The sequence below is a fragment of the Lampetra planeri genome, chromosome 2 (genome assembly GCF_965212315.1).
Source record: "Lampetra planeri chromosome 2, kcLamPlan1.2.h2, whole genome shotgun sequence".
NCBI classification, from domain to species: Eukaryota; Metazoa; Chordata; class Hyperoartia; order Petromyzontiformes; family Petromyzontidae; genus Lampetra; species Lampetra planeri.
Genome location: NC_136108.1, coordinates 1,305,515 through 1,333,350, shown reverse-complemented (window position 1 = coordinate 1,333,350; position 27,836 = coordinate 1,305,515). Strand labels below are relative to the sequence as shown.

At 41.2% G+C, this 27,836-nt stretch overlaps 1 protein-coding gene across 2 annotated transcripts in view; it reads left to right on the top strand.

Annotated features, from left to right (window-relative positions):
* The window catches only part of NPEPPS (aminopeptidase puromycin sensitive), a 33,802-nt gene extending 7,657 nt beyond the window's left edge, over positions 1 to 26,145 (top strand). For both annotated transcript variants that reach the window (XM_078603830.1, XM_078603838.1), the window contains exons 4-24: positions 1,068 to 1,145; positions 2,829 to 2,950; positions 3,898 to 4,005; positions 5,113 to 5,313; positions 5,629 to 5,725; positions 6,799 to 6,832; positions 9,134 to 9,248; positions 11,006 to 11,170; positions 11,991 to 12,095; positions 12,737 to 12,797; positions 13,908 to 14,017; positions 15,488 to 15,551; positions 16,896 to 17,035; positions 17,999 to 18,133; positions 19,557 to 19,776; positions 20,702 to 20,844; positions 21,853 to 21,909; positions 22,760 to 22,867; positions 23,366 to 23,521; positions 23,711 to 23,758; positions 23,997 to 26,145. In XM_078603830.1, coding sequence (XP_078459956.1) covers positions 1,068 to 1,145; positions 2,829 to 2,950; positions 3,898 to 4,005; positions 5,113 to 5,313; positions 5,629 to 5,725; positions 6,799 to 6,832; positions 9,134 to 9,248; positions 11,006 to 11,170; positions 11,991 to 12,095; positions 12,737 to 12,797; positions 13,908 to 14,017; positions 15,488 to 15,551; positions 16,896 to 17,035; positions 17,999 to 18,133; positions 19,557 to 19,776; positions 20,702 to 20,844; positions 21,853 to 21,909; positions 22,760 to 22,867; positions 23,366 to 23,521; positions 23,711 to 23,758; positions 23,997 to 24,152 — 2,423 coding nt within the window. In that variant the 3' untranslated portion in view covers positions 24,153 to 26,145. The remainder of the gene's footprint in view (positions 1 to 1,067; positions 1,146 to 2,828; positions 2,951 to 3,897; positions 4,006 to 5,112; positions 5,314 to 5,628; positions 5,726 to 6,798; positions 6,833 to 9,133; positions 9,249 to 11,005; positions 11,171 to 11,990; positions 12,096 to 12,736; positions 12,798 to 13,907; positions 14,018 to 15,487; positions 15,552 to 16,895; positions 17,036 to 17,998; positions 18,134 to 19,556; positions 19,777 to 20,701; positions 20,845 to 21,852; positions 21,910 to 22,759; positions 22,868 to 23,365; positions 23,522 to 23,710; positions 23,759 to 23,996) is intronic.
* The last annotated feature ends 1,691 nt before the right edge of the window (positions 26,146 to 27,836 follow it).

The window sequence follows — 27,836 nt, the reverse complement described above, 5'->3', positions numbered from 1 at the left end:
TACCTCTACAACAGTACTGGTTGTATTTACCACGACGGAAAGGAAGCTGCCTTGTACCAGGTCAGGCAAAAATCTGAATTTTCTAAAAATATCGATTTTCACGCAGCAATAATTTAGCAATCCAGTGAAGCATTGTTCGGTAATGACCTGTATTCTGAAAGCAATTCATTTTCAGTGTAGCCTTTGGGAACGTTGGAAGGCTCATGTTTGGTTTACTTTTATTGTTTTCTTTATTAATGGGCCCAATTGTGTTTGGTAACTGGAGAATTATGAATGCATTCACAGGAAGAAAAAAAACCTGTCCTTATATAATCAAGCAAATTCCTTTGGGTAGGCACCCTGGCTGCGTTTTTAGTTCCAATTGGCAAGCCTTATTGAGCAATTACTAAGCACTTAGCTAAGCACAGTTACAAATCCGGTGTTCTAAAAGTAAGCACTTATCAAAGCAAAAAAATTGCCATGTGAAAATGTATCATTACCTTCTAATTGGCTCGGTACTATTTTAAAATCTCAGTATAAAAAAATTAAACCGTATCTATTTTAACTTCGAGGAATTGCAGCCAACTTGGCTTGATGCTTCCGAGTGGAACGGTAGTTAGCTGTGCCGCACCGTACAGTCCACATTGTGCACGAAAATCTCCGATTTCCCAGCTCGTTTTACGGTAACCCATTACCGGGTAAAAATTACCAAACCTCATAACATTGCCGCATGTTGAAAGTGTCGCTTGCTATGTCCTAGCAGAGGGATAGAGGGTTACATTTAAAGATAATGCTATTACCTGCATTTCATGCGTTTCACGACATGATAGTGGTTGATTGATGTTATCTCGTTTGGATAACTCACGGGATTGTTATGGCTATGACATTTTACGAGATACATTTTTGGGTGTTGAGCCTGTCCTATAATTCTTCACTATTTAACAGTGAATCTGAAAAATGAGTCAAATTTCAACAGCATCTTTTGAATACAAGTCCGTTTTGTTTGATCACTCTCCCTTGAGGGTAGTTCAGGATTAAAGCTGCCACCAGCACTTAACTGCATCAACTTGTGCATTGTATTTTTTTAGAAATAAACGCGACCGGATTTAACTATCAGAACGAAGACGAAAAGGTGGCACTGTCCTTCCCATCGACCCTAGAACCTGGTGAGTCGTTTGTGCGTGTGTCCGCTGCCTGTCTGCTCCTGGTTTTCACGGGAAAGCTCATTTTCACAATGTATATTTAGCTCCTTATCTTTATATCATTGAAGTCTGATCGCTGGTGTTAAACGTGCTGGTCACACCCTATTGATTGTGTATTTTTGTTCGAGTGCTCTGCTTTCCATCTGCCCTACTGTACTCGTTTTAAGAGGTTTAGGAACCCTTAAAAAAACACGTGAGGTGCTCGAAACCAACACGAAACATAATAACTCGCTTTTTCAGTTTCCGTGTCTGAAATGTATCAGCAAACTTTTGCATGTTTTTTTCCAGCTATGTGTTCTTTTGTTGAAATTGTGAAATTGCATATTGTCAAAACATTCAGCGAATGCTGACTTTTGTTTCGTCGAATATTGAGCCGTTTGTTGCACTCGCTCTGTTTAGCTTCAGGCAGTTCGTATGAGCTGTCTGTTGTGGCCGATACTCATCTGCGTCCCGTCGTCCAGTACACGGGGTGTTATTAATAATAAGAATATGGAGATGTTTTTGAAATTGTCTGAAGAGTCATATATATTTTTACAAGGTAGCAGATTAGCAATCAAATGTACGCTAATCGTAAAACTATGAGTTTCCCTTTAATTAGAAAAGATTGCTCTATATTGCTTGATAGAGAAAAGATTTCGCAGTATTTACAACTAGCTTCATCATATTTCACCCTACAGTACACATTTTGAACTTGCTCGATTTTCGTAGGACACCAATCTAACAAATCATTGTGGGCCCTGGTGTGGGTGGGTAGGAGAATGCATTGAAGATGAGATAATTCCCAGTAGTGCCAAAATTCGTTAATTTTCCCAACTGCTTGAGTGTATTTGTGTTTGTGCATGTCTCCATGTTTGTGTGTGTCTTTGTTTTGTATGCGTCTTTATGTATTTGTGTGCATGTATCCGTGTGTGTGTGGGTCTGTGTCTCTGAGTGTTTCCAGGTGTCTCTCCGCATTTCAGTGTCTCAGTGTCTGTGTGCGAGTGTATTCTAGTTTGTATTCTAGTCTGTTTGTGTATTTGTGTATTTCTCCGTGTCTGTGTGTCTCCGCCTCAGTGTGTTTCTATGTGTCTCCATGTCTCTGTGTGTGTCCGTGTCTTGTGTGCGTGTCTCCGTGCCTGTTTGGCAAACTGGGCATGTGCGACTGACGGAATTGAGAGGGGAGGGAGGTGGGGGCTGACGGCTTTCTTTGCTGTACTACGCCACCATCAATGGATAAGGGAGGACAATAAGGGGGCTGGATTGGCCACTCAATGGCACGGAGAGTTCGTCTGTTCTAGCTTCTGGACGGCGATCAAAAAACCACCACGACACCCCTGGGACTTTGGTGCGGCGCACCGGTTGTGAAGGGCTTACCTCGAGGGGCTCTCTTGCGCTCGCTTTTCTGCCAGCAGTGGTGCAAGAAAAGAAATTGCAGAGCTGTGCCTTTACCTCTTACCCAGTCTTAGTTAATGTTCGTCAGGAAGACTGGAAGTCGGTAAATAATTGTCTGACTAATGAGTTTTCGAAGAATATAATATACGTTTGAGTAAATGCATAAAATTGCTATATAGGTTCATCAATTTGAATAAGAAAGTTTATTTCGCATGTGCTTATCTGTAAAAAAAATACCTTAATGTTTGTTGAGCCCTTGTTGTTTCATCTTTGCAGGCAGTGGAATGCTGAAAATTGAGTTTGTCGGAGAGCTCAACGATAAGATGAAGGGGTTTTACCGCAGCAAGTACACGGCGGCATGCGGAGAGGCGCGCTACGCTGCCGTCACGCAGTTTGAGGTGGTTCCTGCCTTCAGTCTGCACTGCATCGGCCCGTTAAACATGGAACGTGGGACCAACATTGGTCCAACGGTTCCAATCACATGCCAACAACGTTAGCCCAACGTTGCATGTTTACCGAGAGTGTGCACAGTCACAGTTTTGGAACCCAGTGGTGGTGTGGTAGGTGGTTCGGTGGTGTTGATAGGTGTAGTGATTATGGTGGTGCGGGGAGTGGCGGCGCAGTGGTTGGCATGCTGCGCTACGAACCCAACGACCAGAGTTCGATTCCCGCTCATGGCCAACACCAGTGACGATTATCTGAACCAGTCATGGTCCTTCCCCAGGTCGTTTATTGTTCAATTTGAATCACACTTCCTATGATTACTGTTGTTACATTGTTTTTATAGCTTTAATTTGGTGATTCGAAAACATATGGTTAATCTAAATTGTCTCATGGTTTTAATTGTTGACCTGCACCACATTGGGATTTTTGCACACAGCGTTTTAATACGTTTTTTTAAATATTTGCTGGTTTATTCCAGGATGTTTCTGTTACGCGTCGTCGCTTTAAGATGTTCTATGTTAATATTTTGTTTGTTGCGGTTCCACTCGACTTAAGAGCCGCATGACTCACAGGGCTATACCAAGTAAATGAAACTTGAAACTTGAAAAAACTTGAATCAGCCTAAAATGAGTACCTGGTGCAGTGTGTAAATACCACCACTAGGGGGACAAAGGCGGCAGAGCATGGTTCTGGGCACCCCCACCCCCTTGTGTGCTTTGCCGGCCTTCAAAGGTGCTCACTAAGAGCACTTTCCCCAAAGTATTTAAAGGCTATATGGGGGGTCTTTGATGATGATGGCTCGTAGGGATGATGATGGTGGTGTGTGGTGTTGTTAGTAGTGTTGATGATGATGGTAGTGGTGATGGTACTGACGGTGATCGGTGGTGTGCGTGTTGTCTAGGCTACTGACGCGCGGAGGGCCTTCCCCTGTTGGGACGAGCCAGGCATCAAGGCCACGTTTGACGTGACGCTCATCGTGCCACAGGATCGCGTGGCACTCTCCAACATGGTACGACCTGTTGTTGATGCAAACCGTGGGTTCATTGTGCTACTGTATTATCCTAAGCTTTGCTTTTGCGTTAATACTACTTAATCGTCACAATTGATTTATTAAGGGTTAATTTTACAAAATCATATAGCTGATAACCAAATGTAAATGTACCCATTTTTTCAGATTTCAGAATTTAAACAGATTTGAGCCTCAGAATACCAGGTGTTGTAGGATTGGGCTGCTAAGTGGTCAGATGAAAATGGATTATTGAATATATATTCATAATCAACGTTTTTGGGTTTATATCGCGTTATTTATAAATGTGTCGTAACCCTCCACCACCCGACACGGCCAATCAGTAAAAATGTGTCACGTTGACAAAAGACAAATAGTTCACTGCTTTAGCCCACCGGTGTGTTGAAGCCACAACATTTACAATTTGAGTACGACGTTTCGCTGGTAATTGCATCCAGCATCATCGGGCAATTCGCCATTCTGGCGCCATTCTGGCGAATTGCCCGATGATGCTGGATGCAATTACCAGCGAAACGTCGTACTCAAATTGTAAATGTTGTGGCTTCAACACACCGGTGGGCTAAAGCAGTGAACTATTTGTCTTTTGTCAACGTGACACATTTTTACTGATTGGCCGTGTCGGGTGGTGGAGGGTTACGACACATTTATAAATAACGCGATCTAAACCCAAAAACGTTGATTATGAATAACATTGGTCGCGAAAGCCTACGTGTTAAACTGAATATATATTATATCTATTATCTCTGATTCCCTCCAAAATAGTATCATGCAGGACCCAACTGAAAGTATAATGAGATTAACCAAGGCTTTCCTGGATAAATAAAGGATGTTATTTTTGAAAGAACAAGTATTCTCTTGGAGACCCAGACAGATTGGAGATACAACACTAAGTAGGGTCGTTGCCTAAACACCAGGCAACTTTTTTTCTGGTGCACGTCTGCATTCATGAGGATGCAGGCAAACCATTATTGTAACTGCTTTTTTGCCATCGCAAAAATGTTCTTCCAAATCTTACTGCCGGTTTATTGATGACGTAAAATTGAACCGCTCTGCACACGTGCAATCACACACGCACGCCTGCATACACAGAACGTGTTGGAGCGCAAGCCGCACGAGGCTGACCCGGAGCTGGTGGAGGTGCGCTATGCGCGTACGCCCATCATGTCCACTTACCTGCTGGCCTTCGTGGTGGGAGAGTTCGACTTCGTGGAGGCACGCTCGTCCGATGGAGTGCTTGTCCGCGTCTACACGCCCCTGGGAAAGTCGGAGCAGGGCAAGTTTGCTCTCGAGGTAACCCAATCCCCCCCCCCACGCACATTCACTCCTGTTTTTTTATGTATGTATGTTGAACTTCTTTCGCACTGTCCGTAGCCAACCGTGCTAATCGGAGGTGCATGGGAAGGATAACGAACTAAACACTAAAAGCAGTTCTATAATCGTCTAATAATTATAACTCATTCATGGGATTAGCCAAAGAGCCCAATGGAAGAACCTCCTAAAATGCACTTGATATACATGAAGGCTTTTCTGCGTATATTTTTGGCATGAGTTCACAAAACGAATAAGTATGCATATTTGACTTTTAATTTTTACCTTCCAATGTAGGTTGCCACAAAGACGTTGCCTTTTTACAAGGATTACTTCAATGTTCCGTATCCGCTGCCAAAAATCGATCTCATCGCCATCGCTGACTTTGCCGCGGGTAAGTTTTGTTCAGCCACGTGGCGTACACTGTTAGAATTTTGTGCAGGTGTGTGAAAATGTGCAAATTACAACTGTCAACACTGGCCAAAAGGGCAGTGAGTTTTCCACACTGTCCTCTTCTTTTGCATTGCCTTTGAAGAGAAAATTAGAGATTCTACGTTGTGATTAATCCACATGGAAATAAATACACGCACAGTTTTCCTGTGCCCACTGTGGATTGGCAACCCGATAAAAATGCTTACTAATTTATCAGTCTTCAAGACAGCATATTAAGGGAGCCTCTGTGTTGCTAGAGAATTTTATTATAAACCAGATGCGTGCATGGGAATGGGAAAACGCAGATGCACAAGCATACTAACCGCAATATTACGCATAATTGTCATTTTATATATAATGAAATGCTTTTTCAGAAGTATTTTGTCAATGTATAAAACCTATAGGTATCTTGGAAATGTATTGGTAAACAATGTGTAAAGTTGTGTAGCGATTAGTCTCTAGGGATTTTCTAGTTTAGATTTTTTATATATATATGCACACGTGTTCTTGGACATATGGACAGTAATACATGATACTTCCTGGTATAATTAACTTATCGGCTCGCGTGAAAATGTCAATGGTGCCTGAGGAGTTAGTGTCTTGTTTGATAAACACTGCATATGGGACTGTTCAAGCGCATGTTCCAGGACACAACTCTCCCAAGTCTGACTCTGCACGTCTGGGCAATAGATCTTGGCATGTTTAGAAAAATCCATTGGCTTAAGATAGATATTCTACTTATGTTCCCTTCTGCAGTTAATCTAATGAGGGACCATGAGCCATGTGGCTTTATACGTATACGTAGAATTTAAAGATTACTTCTGCATAATTTCACTCTAGCTGTTTTGTTTTTCCTTTCGCTACAATTGAATGAGATGGCTTTGTTAGTGAGCTAATTGTGAAGTGTTATGAATCTTCGCTTGCTGTGACAAGTTCTTGGGCATGGCGGGGTGGTGTGCTGTACTGAGTGGTTGTGTTCGTGCCTTGAAGATGTGAGAGGTTTCATGAAGCTACTGTCATTGATGTGTTTTTTAGGTGCCATGGAGAATTGGGGTCTTGTCACTTACAGGTTTGTTCACGTCAACATTTAAACACAGTTGGGATTTATGAATCTCGGAGGCACAGAAACAAAACTCTTTTACACTGAAAATAAATAACAACCTCATAAGCTTCACTAAAACTAGGTGGGTGTCAATTGATAAAGCCAGAGATGGCCCATCGTGGATTGTTTGTCCATTGTAACACACAGAAATTGAAAAGCCTGAATTTTGTCAAAATCTTAAGCAAAGTGTTTTAAAAAATATTATTGCATGTGCTTTAAGAAGACCAATGGTATGATTTAACGTGAGTTACTAGAAGCAGAAAACGTGATCAGAGCATTAAATAAACATGAGTGCTCATGCAAACTACAGTACTCGACCTTTAATGGCAGTAACATCTCACATCCATGCACTGTCCATCTCATTGTGCAGTTTTCACCACTTTATCGTAAAGGATTACCACATTTCGCATATAGTGTGCATAAATTGTAAATAATTAAATCTCTTGTGTGATTCGATGCATGTATTGTGTATCAGGAGGAATCGATGAATCGATGAACATTCACATATCTAAAAACCAGGACTTGAAAAAGAATCTCATGAATACTGCCTTAACAGGTCCCTGCGGGGTGGGCTGGTAGGAACGAACAAATTAATGGCTATAATAAAATGAAATGACGGGGGTACGATACGAAGGGAGAGTTTGAGGCCTAGTTCTAGGCTTTAGGCCTAGCTGTAGGCTTTAGGCCGCTGTGAGTTAATTTTTAATTGAAATGTTTTAATTAAAAACTATCTCAGGGAATTATAAGGGAATGTTACACTTGTTTAGCCAGGAAAGCCTCACTGAGTCTAAAGGTTTTTGTAGGGTCCTGCCAAGTATTTGCAGTAGGGGGCGATGTTGCTACACCTAATCGGACATCGGACAGACGGACGGACGATATAATCTATTGTAGGCTGGTTCACTTCGTTCCTACCAGTATAACATAACATCTAGTAAGCTGATGTTTCAGGAAATGGTCCTTATCAATGGTGGAGCCAGGATTTTCAGGTAGGGGGGGCAACCCCTCCAGCACTGAAAAATGATAGGAGTTGTTATTAAGTAAGGACTTGTCCCTTGCTTTTTATTCGACGCGTGTGCGGCGATGGCGCAGCCATCGATCGAGGGTCGAATTCGAACTGCGTGTGATGGGCATCGCGTTCGCTGAAGGTATGCCTTCAGGGAAGTCGTGTACTGTATACGCAACTGCGCACAATTCTGAGTTACTTATAACTGCTTTGCCGTTACTTATTGCCAATTATGGACTCAGACTATTGTCCTGTCATCTCATAGAGTCCCTGGCACATAATAATATGCTACACAGTGGCAGTGGGGGTCGCAAAAAATGATGATTTATTACTAATAAACCCCAATCATCCGATCGAAATTATGGATTTTGATCGGATCATTGGGGTGGCGTGTGCCACCCCACCTGCCCCCCACTGGCTCCGCCAGTGGTCCTTATTCATTTCTGAGAGGGAGTATCTAGACCTGTGCACTTAACAATTTTGTACGTATATTTCAGACGCTTTATCAAGTTGTGGACAATTATGAAGTTGCTTGTTACTTGGATATAGCTGCCAATTAGGTCCATAATTCAGATGTAATAAAAATTGTCTTAATAAGTGGGAAGCGCCCGTAAAATACCACGGTGTCGAACGTACTGGCACGGTGATAGTGCATTAATTTTCACATGTGTTAAATCACTGGCTTAAACCACAAAAAAACATTTTTTTTCTCCAGAATATTACATTCCAAATTAAAATACATTTTACTCGCATCTTAAAAATTTTGACCACGAGGTTGCCGAATTTGTGGAACTGCCCGGATGTATATATTTTTTATTTGCGCATGTGCATCGCTGCGACCAATGCAGTTCCATAATTTCTTGTTGTAAATCTTTTTTAAAGCGTGTTGTTCCGCAAAGCTTGTTGTATGGACCCCGGTGTGCTTTGCGTCGTGATGCTATGCTGCGTATGTGTGTGTGACCGGTACTGTAACAGTTAGCGTGCAGCGCTATGAACCTGACGACCCGATTTCCATTTTCGCTCAAGGCCAACACCAGTGAACCGGTCCTGGACCTCCCGTAGATGGACTCAGCCTCAAATGAGTACCTGGTGCGGTATATAAGCATCGCCACTAGGGAGACAAAGGCAGCCAGGCATGGCGCTGGCCACCCACCCCCACGTGTGTCGTGCGGGCCTTCATAGGTGCTCGCTAACAACACTTGCTCCTAAAGTCTGTGAAGGCTATTCAGGGGATCTTTTGTGTGCGTGTGTGTGTGTGTGTGCAGGGAAACGGCCCTGTTGGTGGACCCAAAAAACTCGTCCTCGGCTTCTAAACAGTGGGTGGCCCTGGTCGTGGGTCACGAGCTCGCTCACCAGTGGTTCGGCAACCTCGTCACCATGGTGACTGATGCACTGACGTGAACCCGCAGCGGTGTTGCTCACCTCACCGTTGGTTTCAAAGCAGCTGTTATCTTTGACAAAAATACATTTGAAAATTGTTCGTATTCATTTTCAGTATATTTCACTTATATTTCTCAGGTTTTTGCATTCGTTCCAATATCTTTTTTTGAAAGGATTGTGTTATGCAAGAGATGCCAGTACCAATGATTTCTGAAATCCATCTGGATGAAGCTTTTAATGCTATTTTGTTAAATTAGTTATTTTTACCAGGTTTTGTGGTTTATCCCACATGAAGCCAAACACTCGTTAAATTGACAAAACATCCCATACGGCACCCTCCTAAAATTGAGTCAAAAGACTCAGAGTAAGGCTTTCCTGGCTAAATGAAATCGTTTTTATTGTTTTACGTTACTACTTATATATCAGTAATATGAAAATGATAATATATGTGTATGGCAACTTAGTTTTTTCCATATATATACTGCATGCTTATAATTATGTATGCATCATTAATCCAAAATATTGTACATCTCAATTTTGTTTGCAAATTATCCGATTTCTAAATAATCTAATATTGGGGACATTCTTAATGTTATTGATCAATATTGCCCTATTTTTTGCTCTGCATATTTTACCTCCTTTTGTGGTGATCATTTTACTAGGAAAGAGTAAAATGTTACTATGAAAGAGTAAAATTACTATGAAAAAGTATGTTCACTACTCTTTGGTTCTTTCGGTAAAGTCACATAGGTATAAAATAAAATAGATCACGACGTTTCTGGCGCAACACAAGCGTCCGTCATCAGGTGATGACGGACGCCCAGTATTGGCATGTTTGGCCAATTTGAATGCAAGAGGAATCTGAGAACCCCAAAAAAATATTGTGGCGACGAAGTGATAGCACTCAGCACCACATACAAATGGATTTAAAACAAATATTATTTTCTCTACCGCTGTCTCATGGCTAATTTTGCAGCCAAATGGATTTGTGAGTTTCAGTAATCAGTAAGCCACCAACCTTTGCCTCCAAAGTGCGACATGTACCGATGTCATTGGCTCAAATAGCATTTATGTAGTCAAGGCAAGCTGTGCTAATGGATGCCCCTCGTTTAAATGTAATTAAAACACTGTTTTCCAGTGTCGCAGTATAATGTGTGCATTTTTATGTATTAGTGAGTGCAGATGGGAAGAAGATGAATGTGATAGTTTTAAATATTTCTGTGGTGTGTTAGAATTTATGGACATGGTTTTCTTACTTATAAGTTAAGCTTGTACTGCCTCACTAAATATGTAATTTACATGCAATAATGTGTTCAAACAGCCAGTTCTCATTTTTTATAATTATCCATACTCGATTGGTTGATAATGCAGACCTTTCTGTGCAAGTGCTATCACTTCCAATCACATTTAAAATAAATCCTTGTGTGGCTGAAATCCATTAGGCTGTATCCTGTGTTGTTTCATCTCTTCTTCTGTGGTTATCCATACAAGATCTGTCAAGACAGCACAAAATGCCAAATATGTTACGAACAAAATTTCAATTGATGCGCACTTGCAGTCTCCTTAGTTGCGTGGAATGGATGTTGAATGTGGAAGGATTTGGAACATCGAATGTAGAAGGTATTTTGAACGTGGAATGTGGATTGGATTTTGAATTTGGACTGGATTTGGGAACGCGGGTTTGTATGTATGAATGTTCAACTTCTTTCGCACCGTACGTAGCTAATCAGAGGCGGGTTGCCCCATCGTGACTGCAGGAATGGTGGACTCACCTGTGGTTGAATGAGGGCTTTGCCTCGTGGATCGAGTACCTCTGCGTGGATCACTGCTTCCCAGAGTTCGACATCTGGACCCAGTTTGTCTCCACGGACTACGCCCCTGCCCTGGAGCTGGACGCCCTGGACAACAGTCATCCCATCGAGGTACGTGCCCCATCTGACCCTGCTCAACTTGAAGACAAAAAATCTATACACAGCTGAAACTTTATTTCAAAGTAGCCAATCGGCAAAATGTTGATATGCCCATGAAATGTTGGTCCATTTGTCCATCCGATCCATCCATCTGAGGAAGATTTGTGTGTTTTCATGAATCTTAAAAACCCCCATACCATTTGCTATAAATATATCAGACCACTTGCCAGTGCCCATATATGCATTGTTTTTGGAAAAGATTTCCAACACAGTAGTTGCACAGAAGCTTTTTTTAAATATATAAAATGTTTCACATGTGACATTGCAGTATGTTTAAATGAGTCCGCGTTTATATATTTAATAACTGCACACTCTTCTTTGCACAGTCATGTCCCCGAACAAAATGGAGGCTCTCTGAATAGACTGGAATGCCAACTTGTATTTTCTCCCCATCTCCTTTTTTAGTTTCTCCCGGATTGATGAAAAGGCTTCGGTTGGCCAGATTTTTGTATTTTTTTTACATTATTTTCAGTAAAAAAAAACGTACGTGCAACTTCATTAGATTTTACTGTGAATTGTTGCAAATGAAATTGTCTTTGTCATATATAAAAATAAAATAATGCATTGACAGTGATGTTAAAACAGTTGAAAAGCCCTCACCAGCTGCTCTGAAGATGTGACTTTCCAAAAATAAGCCTTTGCTACTCAATTGTATGGTAGTGTAAATGACAAACTTTTTCTTTTTCAATTAATTATATTTCAGTATTTAACATACTGATCAATGGGCTGTTTTATCTTATTTGAAAATTTTGCATTTTATTTTTAAACGAAGGTACCAGTTGGCCACCCTTCGGAGGTGGATGAAATTTTTGATGCCATCTCATACAGCAAGGGTGCCTCGGTGATCCGCATGCTGCACGACTACATCGGCGATGAGGTGAGGCTTATCCTGGCCTTGACCAGCTACGTCACGGCACAATGTAGAACTCCCCAGGTCAAGGCGTGGCACAGCCAGCTTGGAATTAGCGTAGAATGCGCACGCTGAGACACTGGCGGATGTGACACGCAGCCACCGCTTGCACGTACAGCGTAAAACAGTTGGGTTAATCGATGCACAAGTGCTTCACTGGTTCACTCCAATCACTCTCACAGTTGTTAAGTCACTTCCTTGTTCCAGTTGCGTCACTTCTGCCCTGGTAATAGCTCTGGTGGAATTTAAGCCTTTTGATACCTTTTGGTCATGTCAGGAGTTCTAGCAGAATTGCTCCCTCTCTCATTGCCTCTTTTTCTAGGTTTCTATACTCTTGCTGAATTCAATAAATGTTCTATTTCTTATCTGCTTAACCGTCATAAGTGTTATTTGTTACTTTCCTGACTACTTGGTATTATACACCATTGGGCCTTTCCTCTGAATCTATGATTTGTAAAACATATTTTTGCTCGTCATGTGTGTGTGTAGATATATGCTTTTATCATGAGAAAAACAAAACTATAAAAGTGCACAGTAGAGGTGGCCTGATGTTATTTATAATTGAATGCTTGAGTGTTGTAATATTAGTACGTGGCTTGCCTTGGCAGGATTTCAAGAAGGGGATGAACATGTACCTGACCAAGTTTCAGCACAAGAACGCAGCCACAGGTACCTCCATTTGCGCCCGTGATTTCAAGTCAACGAGGGCAACGGAATTTACATACCTGAAGATTCCATGGGCAGTCTTAATATAGTATGTGTTATTGCATGTAATTTATCATTGTATCGGTTGCGGTATGCCCTTTAATGCATTTTTGAAGTGGGTATTTTACCCGTGATACAATGCTTGTTGTAATCCGGTAGCATGGTTTCCGAAGGGAGTTAATGAGTTACGGCACAACTTGCCCGCCTGGTTAGGTCACTTGGAAAAAAAGCTGTTACTGATTCTATCTTGATAATGGTGATATTTATTAGTTTAGCATGGCCATTTATTAATGTTTGAGTATGCTAATCGCAGGAGGTTTGAATCCATTGTTATTTTCCACAGTAATGAAGCCAAACTCGAGGTCACTGAATCAGTTGATACCTTTTGGCATTTGCAGGCGTAGATGTTCAGTTGGCTTTGTGTTATTCAATTTCCTTAATTTGAAAATAGCTGAATGTTGATAAACAACGCTTCTATTTAAATTGACACCAATTCAAAGGACAGAGATTGTTGTTTAAAATGTAATGGATGTGATTTTCGAATTTGGGATTTGGCCTCTCATTGGCCCACACTGACCTGCTCATGCAAATAATCTCATGTTCATGTGCACTTCCCACTGCGGGAATTACAACTTTATCCCCATGCAAACTGGCTTATGTAAAATTGTGCCAAGCATTGTACAGATGAGCTATAATGGTTGTCATAAATCTGTATTAGTATGTGTGGATGTCACCACATTTTCAAAGGCAAAGCAGAAATTATTATTATCAAGGTGTCATTTAAACTATTGTTTCATATTTAGATTCTATATGCACATGAGTAAGCACATGTATGTCGACCAAATATGCACACCAAATGATGATAATGTACCTTGAGTTACTGGGATTCATTTTAATTCTAGAGGCTTAGAGAGCAAGATTTTAGGCATTGTCTGGAATTTAATGGTTCAGCATTAATTCACGAGGCCCATATCGACTAAGAGTGGCATAGCCACAAGGAACCACCACCTGATAACTCAGTACAAATAATTTCAATGTATACATCTCCACAACATGCACACCTTCGACGTGCAGAGGATCTGTGGGAGAGCCTGGAGCATGCGAGCGGGAAGCCGGTGGCGGCCGTCATGAGCTCTTGGACCAAGCAGATGGGTTTCCCCGTGCTGCACGTCTCCTCCGAACACGTAACCGCCTCTCACTTGTTGCCAACATCTCCTTGTCACATCGTTTTATTGATGGCCTTTCCGTTTATAGGGAGCGCTGCTCGTGGATGATGATGATGATGATAACAGTGGACATCTAACAATGCATCCGTTTGTCAGTTAGATATTTACGCTTTTGATCATCATCATCATCAGTCATGATGAAGCCAAGGCTGGTTGAAGGCCTCCAGAAGTCGTTGCCCCATCTCTGACAGTCCTGCAATCTACAGTGTATCTGGCACGTGCACATGAGCTGATTTCATTCCTCCATCTCCACGGTGGACGCGCTTTTTGGAATATTCTTGCTTTTGGCCACCACTGTCCATAACGCTCGTGATGCATGCGTGCATGAAAGAATCGATTTGTATGTCTTATTGAATCGATTCACGGTGATGTCTGCAGCCACTGGAGGAGCAACATTCACCACATTCTTAATTTTTGTTTTATTTATGGCTCTGATTTATGAGTTTATTTGATAAAGATTGAGATTTTTTTTAATAGATCATCATCACACTGATTGCAGTACAGTTGTGGAGCTGTACTCTACTGATGATCTGTGATATTGGGAAAATCGGTTGCACAGCTGCTTTGTACATTTTGTGATACAACATTGAAGAGGAAACACTTTTAATATTGTGTAGCTTGTAGCTATAAGAGGCTGATATGCACATGCATTCCTAGCTGGGCTTGCAGGGATTGTGGGTGTTTTTCATTCTAAGCGGCCTAAATATAATTTATTACTCAATAATCATGAGCGTCGTTGTCGTGAAAATAACAACATATAAAAGCAGACAATATTAAGGAAACATTTCTAGGGAGCCATATTGTCTGCTTATTTATTTTGTGAAATATAATTTTGCTTCATATGCATTATTTTAAGTAACCATCTGCCCTCTGTGATCTGCAATTCTGCCATTGCTTCAGTGATTACCCACAGACGTTTGCTTCAGTGAGCGACCTGTGGTCTCTACATACATTATTACGTTTTTACAAGTTATATATTGCCAACAAAAAAATACATTGTGTGGGGGTAGTTTATAAAAAATATTTTTTTTGGTTGGCAGGTTACGTATGACTTATTATTGCCGCTGGGCTGCATTTTATTTTTCAATCCAGACCTGCCATGTCATATCTTGTGACCGTGACAAGTCATCTGCCCTCCTGTGTTGTTTCTGGCGTGTGTGGACTCGTTTGCCGGATGATTTTGTCACCGTTACCCATGTCTCTCTCACGCTCCAGTGCACCCATGTGGCCGCACGGTTATTGGTTCTGTTGTGAAGTGTGGCGCCATCGAATGTTTTAATTTACAAGTGACAATCTAAATCAGCACTTTCTTTTTTGATGTTTAGATAATAGGCTGATGAAAATAAATAATGCCTATGCTCTATACTATGATGGATACAAACCCTTATAGTGAGAATAATTGTTGGTTTGATGCGTGTGTTTTTCCAGCAAGGTGAAAGCTGCACATTGCATATTTCCCAAAAGAAGTTCTGTGCAGGTGGTCACTTTAAAGGTAATCGTAGAAACAATATATTTTGCTGAATTTTTTACATTTATTTTCCAATTGTACTATTAGCATCTTGTGATGAGATGAAAAAACGTCCACTTGGAACTCTCACAGCTAGCAGTGTGCATCATCGTAAGAGAATGGCCTGAGAAAATTATGCCGGAAAATGACTGCTCAAGTTACTTTAACAGGCCCTGTTATGCAAAACAGAAACACATGTATATGCCATGCAAAGAGTGTCATATATTAAGACATTTTAAATTCTCACAAAACCTAATTTAACATGTTTTGTATAGCCAATAGTAAGCAGGCTGAGGCCATCAACTCGGTATACTTGAGAACTCCGTTAAGCACACCTCGCTTCCCACATTGGAGCAACCAAACTATTATTGTCAGCGCTGGAGAGAAAGAAAATATAATAAAACTTCAGTTTAACATGTAGGCTTTAGCCTCTGATCTCTGCACCTGATGGGTTCACAGTGATGAGTCATCTTCCTCTGTTTAAGACTGGAAGCAGGTGGATTGCTTCACTATTCTGGCAAATCGCCCATTGATGCTGGATGTAATTACCAGCGAAACGATTTACTCTCCAACACACTGGTGGGCTGAAGTAGTAACTAATTGGCGTGTTGTTTACATCATAAACCTTACTGGGGTGGTGGAGGGTTACGACAGATTTGTACTTACGCGATCTCACCCAAAAACCTTTTTTATGAATAATGAAACTAAGTTGAATTTTTATTTAGCTTTTAATTACCTCTTGATTTTATACTGACCCATTAAATCATTGTTGTGCTGATTTTCAGCCTGAATTCTTGACCTTTATACTTTACTCAATGACTTCTGCTCTTACACCCTCATTACTGACCTCCACCCCTATCCAGTGACCATTACCTTGTGGTAAATTTCACACTACAACACTAAAATTGCTGATTCTGCTGGCCTCTTTCTGCTCTGTAGGGCCATTACATAAAATCTTCGAATATAACAACAACAATTTTCATATTGATTATCTTTTGAATGCAATCACATCTAAAAAAAAATGAATACAAATGCGTAATTCTGGTAGAAGAGGGGGACCGGTTAGGGCAGGGAAACAAGGGACAGAAGAGTGCAACTTTGTGCCACAGCCTGCGAAGAAGCAAACGCGGAGTCCAGCTCTACCATTGAACCCAAGGAACAACCAGGGTATCACCAATGAGACCCAGGCCTTCTGTGTGGGAACTGTAGCCCGTTGACCATTACACGTGTTATTTTCTGTCATAAGGCAATGTTATTGATGCATGTGGTTAGGTATTTTAATAAATTTGTCCATCGCCCGCGAATTCATTTTTCTTCACCGGACCCCAGGTGAGCAGACTCCCGAGTGGATGGTGCCTGTGAGCGTGTGCCTGAGCGAGGACCCGGAGCATGCCAAGGTGAAGTTCCTCCTCGACCAGCCCGAGATGAGCATCACCGTGGCTGACGTGCAGCAGGGCCAGTGGCTCAAGGTGACAGCACAGCATCATCAAACAAACGTCGTTTTTAATGCAAACGCTTTAATTTACTTAATTGGATAAATCAAATCAATAACTATTTCATATTCTTTGGGTCTTTCGCTAAAGTCACGTAGATAGGTTCAAGGAAAATAACAACAAACTACGACGTTTTGATCGCAACACAAGCGGTCGTCATCAGGAAAAAGGGAAAAAAACCTTTTTCCCAAAGAATATGAATTCCTGCAGTCACGAAAGCTTTAAGTCAAGATTTAAATCAATAACTGTTACAGATTACTTGTCATGCCATCTTTTTCTTGTATTTTATTGGGTTGCTAATGAAGTTTAATGCAGGTTGCATATCGTGTGGGTTTGCAACGTATGCCACCCATCATGGGGTCGGAAGTTTTAACATCCCTAGCTCTTAAATGGGGATTTATTTTAGAGCATAGCATAGGTGTGTCTTTTGCATTTGACATATGCATGACTGATGTGCACTTAAAAAATGAAAAGTAAAGCTTACATTTCTCTTTCTGCCTGTTTTGACCATAAGTTTCAATCTGGATAGGGGAAGGTAGGCTGTAATGTCCCTCCAAAGGTGTGTGTGTGTGCCCGCGCATTTGTGTTTTGGTGTGTTTGTGTGTGTGCATGTGTGTTCGAGTGCATGCTCATGTGTGCATGAGTGCACGTATGTGTGCACGTCTGTGCATACGGTGCTACTGGTCCATAGACGAATATTTGTATTGTTTGTTTTCACGGGAGCATAGATAGGTTGCACAGTTTACTTTTAATTAAATATACAATATTAGGTTTATTCCGGATTAGTGCAGTTAAAAACCTTGCACCCTCCATCTATGCAGTGCAGAAACAAAATTGTTATGGGCACTGTGTGCAGCTCGCAACTTGACATTTACCTTTACGCAGCACAGAAGAGCATTTTGACGGTGGCCTCTACGTGTCTGTGTGGATGTCCTGCAGCTGAACCCGGGCACCGTGGGGTTCTACAGGACACACTACAGCTCCGAGATGCTGGACGCGCTCCTCCCCGCTATCCGCGACCTGTCCCTTCCGCCCCGCGATCGCCTCGGCATCCAGAATGACCTCTTTGCTCTGGTAAGTAGGAGAGAGTGGTAGGACACAAAGGGAGGAAATGAAAGGTGGGTATCGAGATTGTGTTTTCCAATTGATAGGATTTTAATTAGCAGTATGCACTAGTTTAAGCTGTAACCAAGCAATGGGTATATTAAACATTTCCTAAATGCACTAAATATGGTGGTGAGAGGTGGGTGGATTCCAGGAGAGACCTCACAGTCCCTGATTGTGGGAAAACTGATTTCAATATGCCTATGAGGGTTAATCATTGACGTTGGTGTTAGGTCCGTGCTACAAGTACTTATGCTTTGACCTCTGGTATGGGCAAGGTTCAGATTCCAGTTGCAAGTGTTGTGTGTGACTTGCAGTCAAATATGAATTGCAGATTATTGTGCAGTTTACTAACCATGCCACTGTATACAGCCCTTAAATACCTTGGCCGCAATCTGAGAATACTTTCAGTTATGAATGTTTTTTTCTTTTTAATTCTGTACCCTATTTCCTTGGGTAACTTTATCGTACATGCACTCCCTCTAGTGGATAGTTTTATCCGGTACATTTTAAATGTGTTACTGTTGGACCGACTGCTTGTAGATCGCAGCACCAACATGCATTTTTGATTTGAATGTTTTGATGAGATGAATATGTAGTAAACCGTTACTCACTTCTTTTAAAAGGAAGACCTAGCAAGTTGGGGAATATTGTTGCATTGATTCATTAGATCAATTATTACGATCACGATACATGCTTAGAAGCATTTATATGAAACTGATTTTTTTAAATTTGTAAACCTTGTGTGGAATGGTTGCACATGACCCTGGCTGCCACTTAGACTGTAAAACCTTGAAATGCGAGCATAATTCGTTCCGGAAACGTGTTTGTAATCCAAAGCACTCGTATATCAAAGCACTCGTATATCAGTTGTGATCACGTGACGTTCGGCAGACAAAGCGTATACACGTACTACTCGTATTGCAAGACCTCGCTCGTTTACCAAATTAATATTTATTTTAAAAAATTTGCTCGTCTTGCAAAACACTCGTAGACAAAGTTACTCGCAATCCAAGGTTTTACTGTATTCTTGACTAGCATTGTTACCCTTGTGACAATTGAATAACGAAGGGTAACATAATGTTACTTCCCAGCTAGATCGTATTAATTACGAATGATGTGGTGCAAACAAAAAGATAGTTCTTGGATAGGTGACCACCATATCAACATGTAGTTATCGGGCTGTGGGGTTGCACGTTATGCCATAGAGAATGGTGCAGCAAAATCCATTGTTGTTCTGTACTTCTATGCTTCCATATCTATGCTCCCCACCTTCACCAACCCTTGCAACCCAATGCATTGACAAACAGGACTGTGCATTACACACAGAACCAACTTGCAAAGTTGAATAATACATTCCCATCACAGAGCCACACTTAACTATGACCGGCAGGCCCGTGCAGGAGTGGTGAGCACAGTGGACGTGCTCAAGGTGCTGGAGGCCTTTGTGAACGAGCCCAACTACACGGTGTGGAGTGACATCTCCTGCAGCCTGACTGCGCTGTCAAGCTTGCTGTCCAACACCGATTTCTACCAGGTCTTCCAGGACTTCACCATCGACATCTTTGCCCCACTGGGCCAGCGCATCGGATGGGACCCAAAGCCAGGGGAAGGTGAGATCTGCTTCTGTCACGTAGCTTTTCTCAATATGTTATCGTCTTATCTCAATATCTTATTTATTTTTCTAATTTCCTATCCTTTTGGGCCAATTAAGTCATTACTGCTATCTCCTTGCAGTGCTCTTTAAAGTTATCTCTTCCGTTGCTGCATCTTCCATACCATCGAATGTTTAATGTAATGTTTTTTTTTTATCTACAGTTCACTTCAAACTCTAATGTTACCAAAAATATATTAAGGGCATTTGGAGTGGGCTATGAAAAGATATTTTAAAAAATTATGTAATTCTATTCCCGTTGAATTTTTTTTATATTGGTATGGGAGAGGATTGTAATTTTTACACGAATAAAATGTTAAGATGAGGTTTTTACCTTTAAGTTTTCAAAATTAAGTTGTGTAGGTTGTTTGTGATGTGTCTTATGGATGGATATGTTATGGTCAAGTCTTTAAAAATTGAAAAGCTATATAGTTTATCTTAAAGTAAACCTCTAAAGAACCTTTGTGCAAACGAGTGCTCCTGGAATGTATAATGTTTGCCAAATAAAAATAGCTTGGAAAAATGTAAAAAGAAAAGTAAAAAGAATAGTGAACAATTGAAACAAGCTCATGAGGAACCACACAAACGGTTCCACACCCTAGACTGCGCGTGTCGTTGTGTGCATGTATGCTTTGCCTGGTGCTCGGAAATGTAACTTGTTTGTATTCATACTGAAAATTTTATTTTATACCAAAACCACCTGCCTCGCACTGACAGTAAAAACACGATTATATTGTTAGGACAAGTGCAACGCTTAACGAACGGTCGTGTGGCTGGACCTGGTTCAACTGATTTCAGTAGGCATAGAATGTGTCACGTGACTCAATAGTCTGAAAATGGGGTGGCCCCTTTATTTCTGTATCTGCCCATGTGCTCTGCTTCAGGCCACCTTGATACACTGCTGCGAAGCTTAGTGCTCGGCAAGCTGGGCAAGGCAGGGCATGGCCCCACCGTGGAGGAGGCCCGCCGCCGCTTCCGCGAGCACGTGGACGGCAAACACCTTTTGCCAGCTGACCTTCGCGGCCCGGTAACCTGCCTCGTGCCAGAATTTCACACCGCAACATTCATAAGTCCAGCAGAACTTGATAACTGCCATTGCTTGCAACTTGCTTTTGCAGCACATCCAAGAATGTGTGCCTAATGTGGGTGTCAGGTTTCACTGCTAAAATGTGCATGAATTATCAAGTTGTTTGCCCCCGAGCATCCGCCTACACCAAAAATGTAAAAAGGTACCATTGCCTTCAACGTAAGGTATATATTTTTTTATAACGATCGCATATTTTGAAGGGTGCCAATAGACCACTTATTTGCTATACCCGAGAAATATTGTGCCTGTCCATCTGAGGATACTTTACATGTTTTCACAAAAAAACTACAAACCCATTCACTTTGTAACACAGCTTAACAAAATCACTGCCCATATCTGCAGTTTGGGGGCAAGATTATCAATTAAATACTTTCAAAGAAGAGTACTTACACTATATATAAAAGTTAGGCTGATTACCTGCTTGATCAGCTTGCAAATGTTAGAATTCAAGCTCATGAGTTTAACCCCGCATGTATATTTTGGCGTTGGTTCTGTGCACACATGTTATGGTCTGCAGACCGTCATGCAGCAAATATTGCTCACAGTAGAGGGGCAATTGGGAATGTGCTGCTCGTCGTGTTGATCAGAGGTCACTTGAATTGGTTTCTTTGATATCTGCTTCCATGGATCATACTCCCAATGGGTGATGCACTGCCTTTTTTTTAATTCCGAATCTTCAACTTTAACTTTGCACTTGTCAAGTTTTTGTTTCACCACCATAGTTTGTCGCTACTCAATGTGTCTTTCACAAAGTTACACCATGTTGTAGTTTTATGATTCATGTACTGTGTAATCCTAATTTGCTTTTTGCATTTTAGTTACCACAGCGTGATGTTAGATTAGCTGCTGGATAGTATTGTCAGTAGATTGCATCACAGAAGTGATGAAAAATGCCACAGCAGAGGCCTCTGTGCTGAGGCTGATGGTGATGCTTGTGGTTGTGAACAGGTGTACGTGACTGTTCTGAAGCATGGCGATGCTAGTACGTTGGACACCATGCTGAAGGTATTTTCTGAAATGTGAAATCCGCATTTATAAAGTGTGTGTGCTGATGAATCACTGATGCATGTAACAAACCAAACTATATATCTGCTGTTATCAGAAACACCTGTGTTGATCTGGGAATGTTCTCCTAAGTTTGATCAGCTCTTAGATTAATGCTGCAGATGGTTAATAAATTAATGATCCCTGGAAAACAAGAAGTGTATCTCAGTGGACTCTAACCTAGTTATAAAGTACATCTAACGATTCACCCAAAAACTCTCCAGATATTTGAGGAATAGTCAACATTCACGTTTTATAACATATTTGTGAATGTGGTGCTTCCCATTACTGCATGGGTAATGTGTACATGTTACATACCAGATGTGTATTTTCATACACAGTGCATGTACAGCCCTTTTGTTGATCCACTGCTGGATAAGAGCCTCCCCATGTGGGTCATAGGAGTTATTTGACCATACTTCACCACGCTGGTCAGTGCGGGTTGAAGGTGGGGGAGCAAAGACGTAGGAGAATAGTAGTGTATTTTTCTGAAATGCCCTCTGCTCTCACAACATAACATATAATATATAAGAATAAAAAATAATTGATTCTTGAATCTGAGATTTGGTGCATGTATCGTGAGCATAAGCATACATTTTAATTGATTCCAAGCATTCTATGTATGTATGTTTAACTTCTTTCGCACCGCACGTAGCTATACGTGCTAATCAGAGGTGCGGAGGAAGGACAACAAACTCAACACAAAAAGCAGTTATATTGTGACATGCACAGTGTGTGTGTGTGTGTGGCCTCTGTTAAAATTCCCTGAATAAACATTGGAGGGTTGACCCTTTTGTACGTGGCGCCTCAGATGCACAAGCAGACGGACATGCAGGAGGAGCGCGTGCGCATCGAGCGCGTACTGGGTGCCGTCGCCACTGCCGAGCTTCTGCAGAAGGTGCTCGCCTTCGCCATGTCGGTGAGTTTCACGTCTAAGGAGGGAATTGCAAGGTAGAGCTCGAACGATGTGTCGGTTAATTTATTCCCAAAAAAATGTGGACTACTTTATTGTGGTCGATAAGTCGAGCCACTTAAAACTGGCTGCTTCCTCGACATTCACTATTGCAGAGACGGGAAACCCCCTTGCAAGCCAAAACTTGATTGATTTTTGTGTTATCTGATTAGTTGTGAAATAGAACCGATAATTGTAGAATCTAAATTTGAAGTTTAATCTAGATTTGAAGATAATTGTAGACTTTGATTACTTAAATAATGAAATCGCCCTCCTCGGCATATTCTTCAAAAAAGATTTTCAGCAATATTTTGTTTGACATTTCCTTCAATGTACTAATTCAAATGTAGTATTGTTTAAATTTTTTCCATGGATTAGACAAGGGACATCATAACTGTAAATAGAATTTAGAGTGCCGGCTATAATGCTCCGATTTAAAATCAAATCACCACCTGCCTCCCCCAGGACGAGGTGCGTTCGCAGGATACGGTGTTTGTACTTGGGGGGGTGTCGGGCGGAAGCAAGCTGGGCCGTAGCATGGCCTGGAAGTTCGTGCAAGACAACTGGTCGGAGCTGCACAATCGCTATCAGGGTGGCTTCTTGCTCGCCCGCCTAGTCAAGGTACGTGTCTGCACGCACGCAAGCCCTGCAGGAGCTGCCTATAATCTGGTTGCAATCCGAAGAGTGCTTAGAATGTAAATGTCGAGGGAAATCTCGACATTCACAGATTGTAACAGATAACGGAGTATGATGAATAGCATTCCATACGTTCAACGTTTACAGAGTACTAAAACTCGGTTTTCTTTGCAGCTGACCACCGAAGGGTTCGCGAGCGAGAAAAAAGCACAAGAAATTAAGGTACACGGCGAAACCCGTGGCGCGCAACACAGATTAGTTGTCAGCATCCACATGTTGCAGGCTGTGAGCCCTGGGAATGTTGCTATGTTTATTTTGTTTGTAATGTGCTACCGTGGTAGTTTTTGTTATGGTATGTGAATTGGGAGCTTTTTTTCCATTTGTCTCTCTATCTTACTTTGCTGTTGCCTTCCCGTCCCCCATGCTTTTCTCCCCCCTTCCCCGCTACCCAACACGACAGGCATTCTTCACGGCTCACCCTGCACCGGCGGCAGAGCGCACAGTGCAGCAGTCGTGCGAGAACATACTGCTCAACGGAGCGTGGCTGAAACGCGATGCCGAATCCGTTCACCTTTACCTCCAGCATCGCAGGCCAGGCCCCGCCATCCGAGTGTGAGGCCACGTCAAGCAGTGCGTCCGCAGCATCCCCATGGCAGGCCTGCGTGGCATCGTGTGAATACCAGAACAGTGCTGTCATAGGAAATAGTTGCTCATTTTGCATTGCTGCTTATTTTGGCAGTTGCTGTATTAATGTCGATAACATATAAACCATGTTTTTGTGATTGTTGTTAGCTGTAATTAGCTGTGTGACTTGCAAATGTGTTTTTTTTTCCTCATCGTGGTTAGTGTTCCAACAATGCATGTAGAAAGTTTCAATACTTGAACAAAAAAGCCTGCTAATTACAATGAAATGACTGTAATGTATCAGCAACTCGTTAATGTGTGCAGATATTGAATTGTCTTGTAATTTGTGAAAAAGGAGACCTAACAGGATTATTATATTGTTTTACTATAGCGAATGTATAACACTGTTGCTATGTTTACATGCACAAGCAATTCAATCAACAAATTATTGAAAAAATTACAACTGGCATGTAATTTTTAAATGTAGATGAAATTGAAACTAGATTTAGGCATAAATATGTAAACATTTGCTGTGAACATGATTGCCACTGGCATGTAAACTAAACAGTAATGGAACTGATACAAGTACCTCTGCTTCAGTAGCAAGACTTTAACGTTGTCTGCTCCTTCCACCATCGCAAGCTGTGGTGAGTAGTTGCTTCTAAAATTGTAAGGGGATTGTTAAAATTAAGGTGTAACATTTATTAAGTCTTCGGAACTAAAATGAAATGAACGATCAGAAATTGTCTTGAAGGTGGCATTAAACTACAGTGGAGCAGTGACAATGTTCCTTTCCTTGTATCTGCATCATACCAAGCAAACAAGTATGCCACTATACCGTATATTTGTTGTAAACGGTAACACCAAATTGGCGATTTAATCCAAGAGCAATGCTAGCGACTTAACTTTGGTAACAATTCAATAAGAACGGTTAGCCAGAGTATTACCAATCACTGCATACATTTAAATCGTTTAATAATAGCAATCGGTTTTGAGCATGCACAAGACCATAAATATCTAATCTGAGAAAAATAATCAATTCTTCATGTTCTTTGAAACTGATTTGTTTTCATAAATTGCAAATATGCAGGTTTTCTATTAAAAACCCAAGGAGAGGGAATCTAACGGCTTTGTATATTTATGAAGTGCGTGAACAGTAACTTCAGGGGCTGTGCATAACAATGCGGTTACCCAAAGTGTCCATTGGGCAGGCCCGCAGGGGCATTGCTTAACCTGAGACGCTGTCCAGAACCGTTTGGTTTCCTCCACCTTCAATCACCACCAGTTCTTTGGCGTCTTGGTGCCCAAGACACAGGTTGGGAACTGCCATTAAGACACAGTTCCTCCTTTCTCAAGATGATTACCCAATGTTTTTGTATTCATTCAATGTCAGTTCACCATTTGTGTTCTTCATTGTCATATGTGCTGCTCTTGTGTTTCAAATTTCCAGATGATCAGGGAATGTAATAAAGCTGCATTTCAGTACGTCCCTATGCTGTAACCTCTTTCATCTAATCGATTAATTATTAAATTATGGTAGGCCCACAGGGGGACAGTGAAAACACTGAGTACATGATAGTATGTTCAAGATTGGTATACAATTAAGACATACTTGAGGGATCCGAATCTTGTTTTGCTTTTATATTTAGTAAATGATTGAATGATAACAATACATTTAATCACATGTTTGGGTCAAGCTGTTTTTCATCTAGTAATTATGCCTTTTTTATTGTCAGGCCATTATGCGGAGCAGGAAAGGTGCCTTTCACTGTGGTTCCATATAGCTGTGGTTTTATGTTGCAATAAAAAGCTTTTGGGATGAAAAGGTGACTTTATAAATATTGAATATAATGTATTGAAATACGCTCAGTGTATTAAAGTGCATGTAAAAGCATAGGGTACATTTTTGCTGCAGTGATGACCGCCTGATATGTTAACATGCATTTTTTCAGTTGAAATATACATTAAAACTAAGGGATGAGTAATGCTTGTCTGGCCTATTTATCAACCTTTATTTTCATTTTAACACGTAGGCTTTCGCGACCAATATTGTTCATAATCAACGATTTTTGGGTTTAGATCGCGTTATTTATAAATGTGTCGTAACCCTCCACCACCCGACACGGCCAATCAGTAAAAAAAGTGTCACGTTGACAAAAGACAAATAGTTCACTGCTTTAGCCCACCGGTGTGTTGAAGCGTGAAACCACAACATTTACAATTTGAGTACGACGTTTCGCTGGTAATTGCATCCAGCATCATCGGGCAATTCGCCAGAATGGTGAGGCTCACCATTCTGGCGACGTTTCGCTGGTAATTGCATCCAGCATCATCGGGCAATTCGCCAGAATGGTGAGGCTCACCATTCTGGCGAATTGCCCGATGATGCTGGATGCAATTACCAGCGAAACGTTGTACTCAAATTGTAAATGTTGTGGTTTCACGCTTCAACACACCGGTGGGCTAAAGCAGTGAACTATTTGTCTTTTGTCAACGTGACACTTTTTTTTTCTTTTTTACTGATTGGCCGTGTCGGGTGGTGGAGGGTTACGACACATTTATAAATAACGCGATCTAAACCCAAAAATCGTTGATTATGAACTTTATTTTCATGGTAAAAGTCTTATTCATATATTCAAGAATGTATTTTGCCTTGATACGAATGCTGTGTACGTAAAATTCTAACATTTCAAGAAACTGGGTTTAAGCTATGATTTGTTGTATGTGAATATTCTCAACATTTAACCTTTTCACTCAAACGGATATTCATGCGAAAGTACCGATTACAATTATATCTGCTAAGGGTTTCAGGGTTTCATGTGATGAAGTGCTGTTCTAAAAATCTTAAAACTGGCATATTGTATTATGTTGAAATGCTTTCGCACCGTACGCAACTGCTAATATGCAGATGTATGCAGCAAAAAAGTTAATGTACCCCAGAAAATGTTTTACGCTTTATTCAAAGAGTGGAATGTTCCACGTGTCGCACTTGGGAGTTACCACTGGCCCTCCATATTACTGAGATGAAAATGGAAAGCTGAATAAGATGGAATGACTGGATATCGTCAAGGAGAGCTGCTGTTGAAACAATTATCGAACATATTTACTAATTGGTTACACAAATTAAATACTGAAATAAAATTGTCGAATTAAATACTGAAATAAAATCGTAGAATTAAGCCTATACGGTGTTCTATAAATGAAAAAAAAATATATGAATTACATGCCTGTCAACCAAATATCACCCACTGCACATAAATTGTTCATGAAGATCATGAATCAATTAACAGAAAACGTGGTCGTTAACCAGCGACGCGAGAATGCTGGTTGTACACATTTCTCCAGAATTTAGAACATATACTATCCTATCAAGAAGAATGCACTGATCACATATGGATTCAACATTAGTTGTGTTTTAAAGTAACACGAAAACAACCCTCTCGCTGTTCTACTCAGTCCAGTCCTTAGGACTGCGTTCCAGCCTGATCCCAGAGCTCGTGCACAATTACCGCAATTCGCATCGTAACCGGAATTCTGAACCCGACACCAACCCCCCTAACTCCCTGTTTTGGTGAACATTCTGTCACCATATATCCGACATACAACGCTGCAAGAAGAGGTCACCCGTCTTGCCAAAGACAACATACCCATCAAACAAGTATCGATCCCCCTGCTG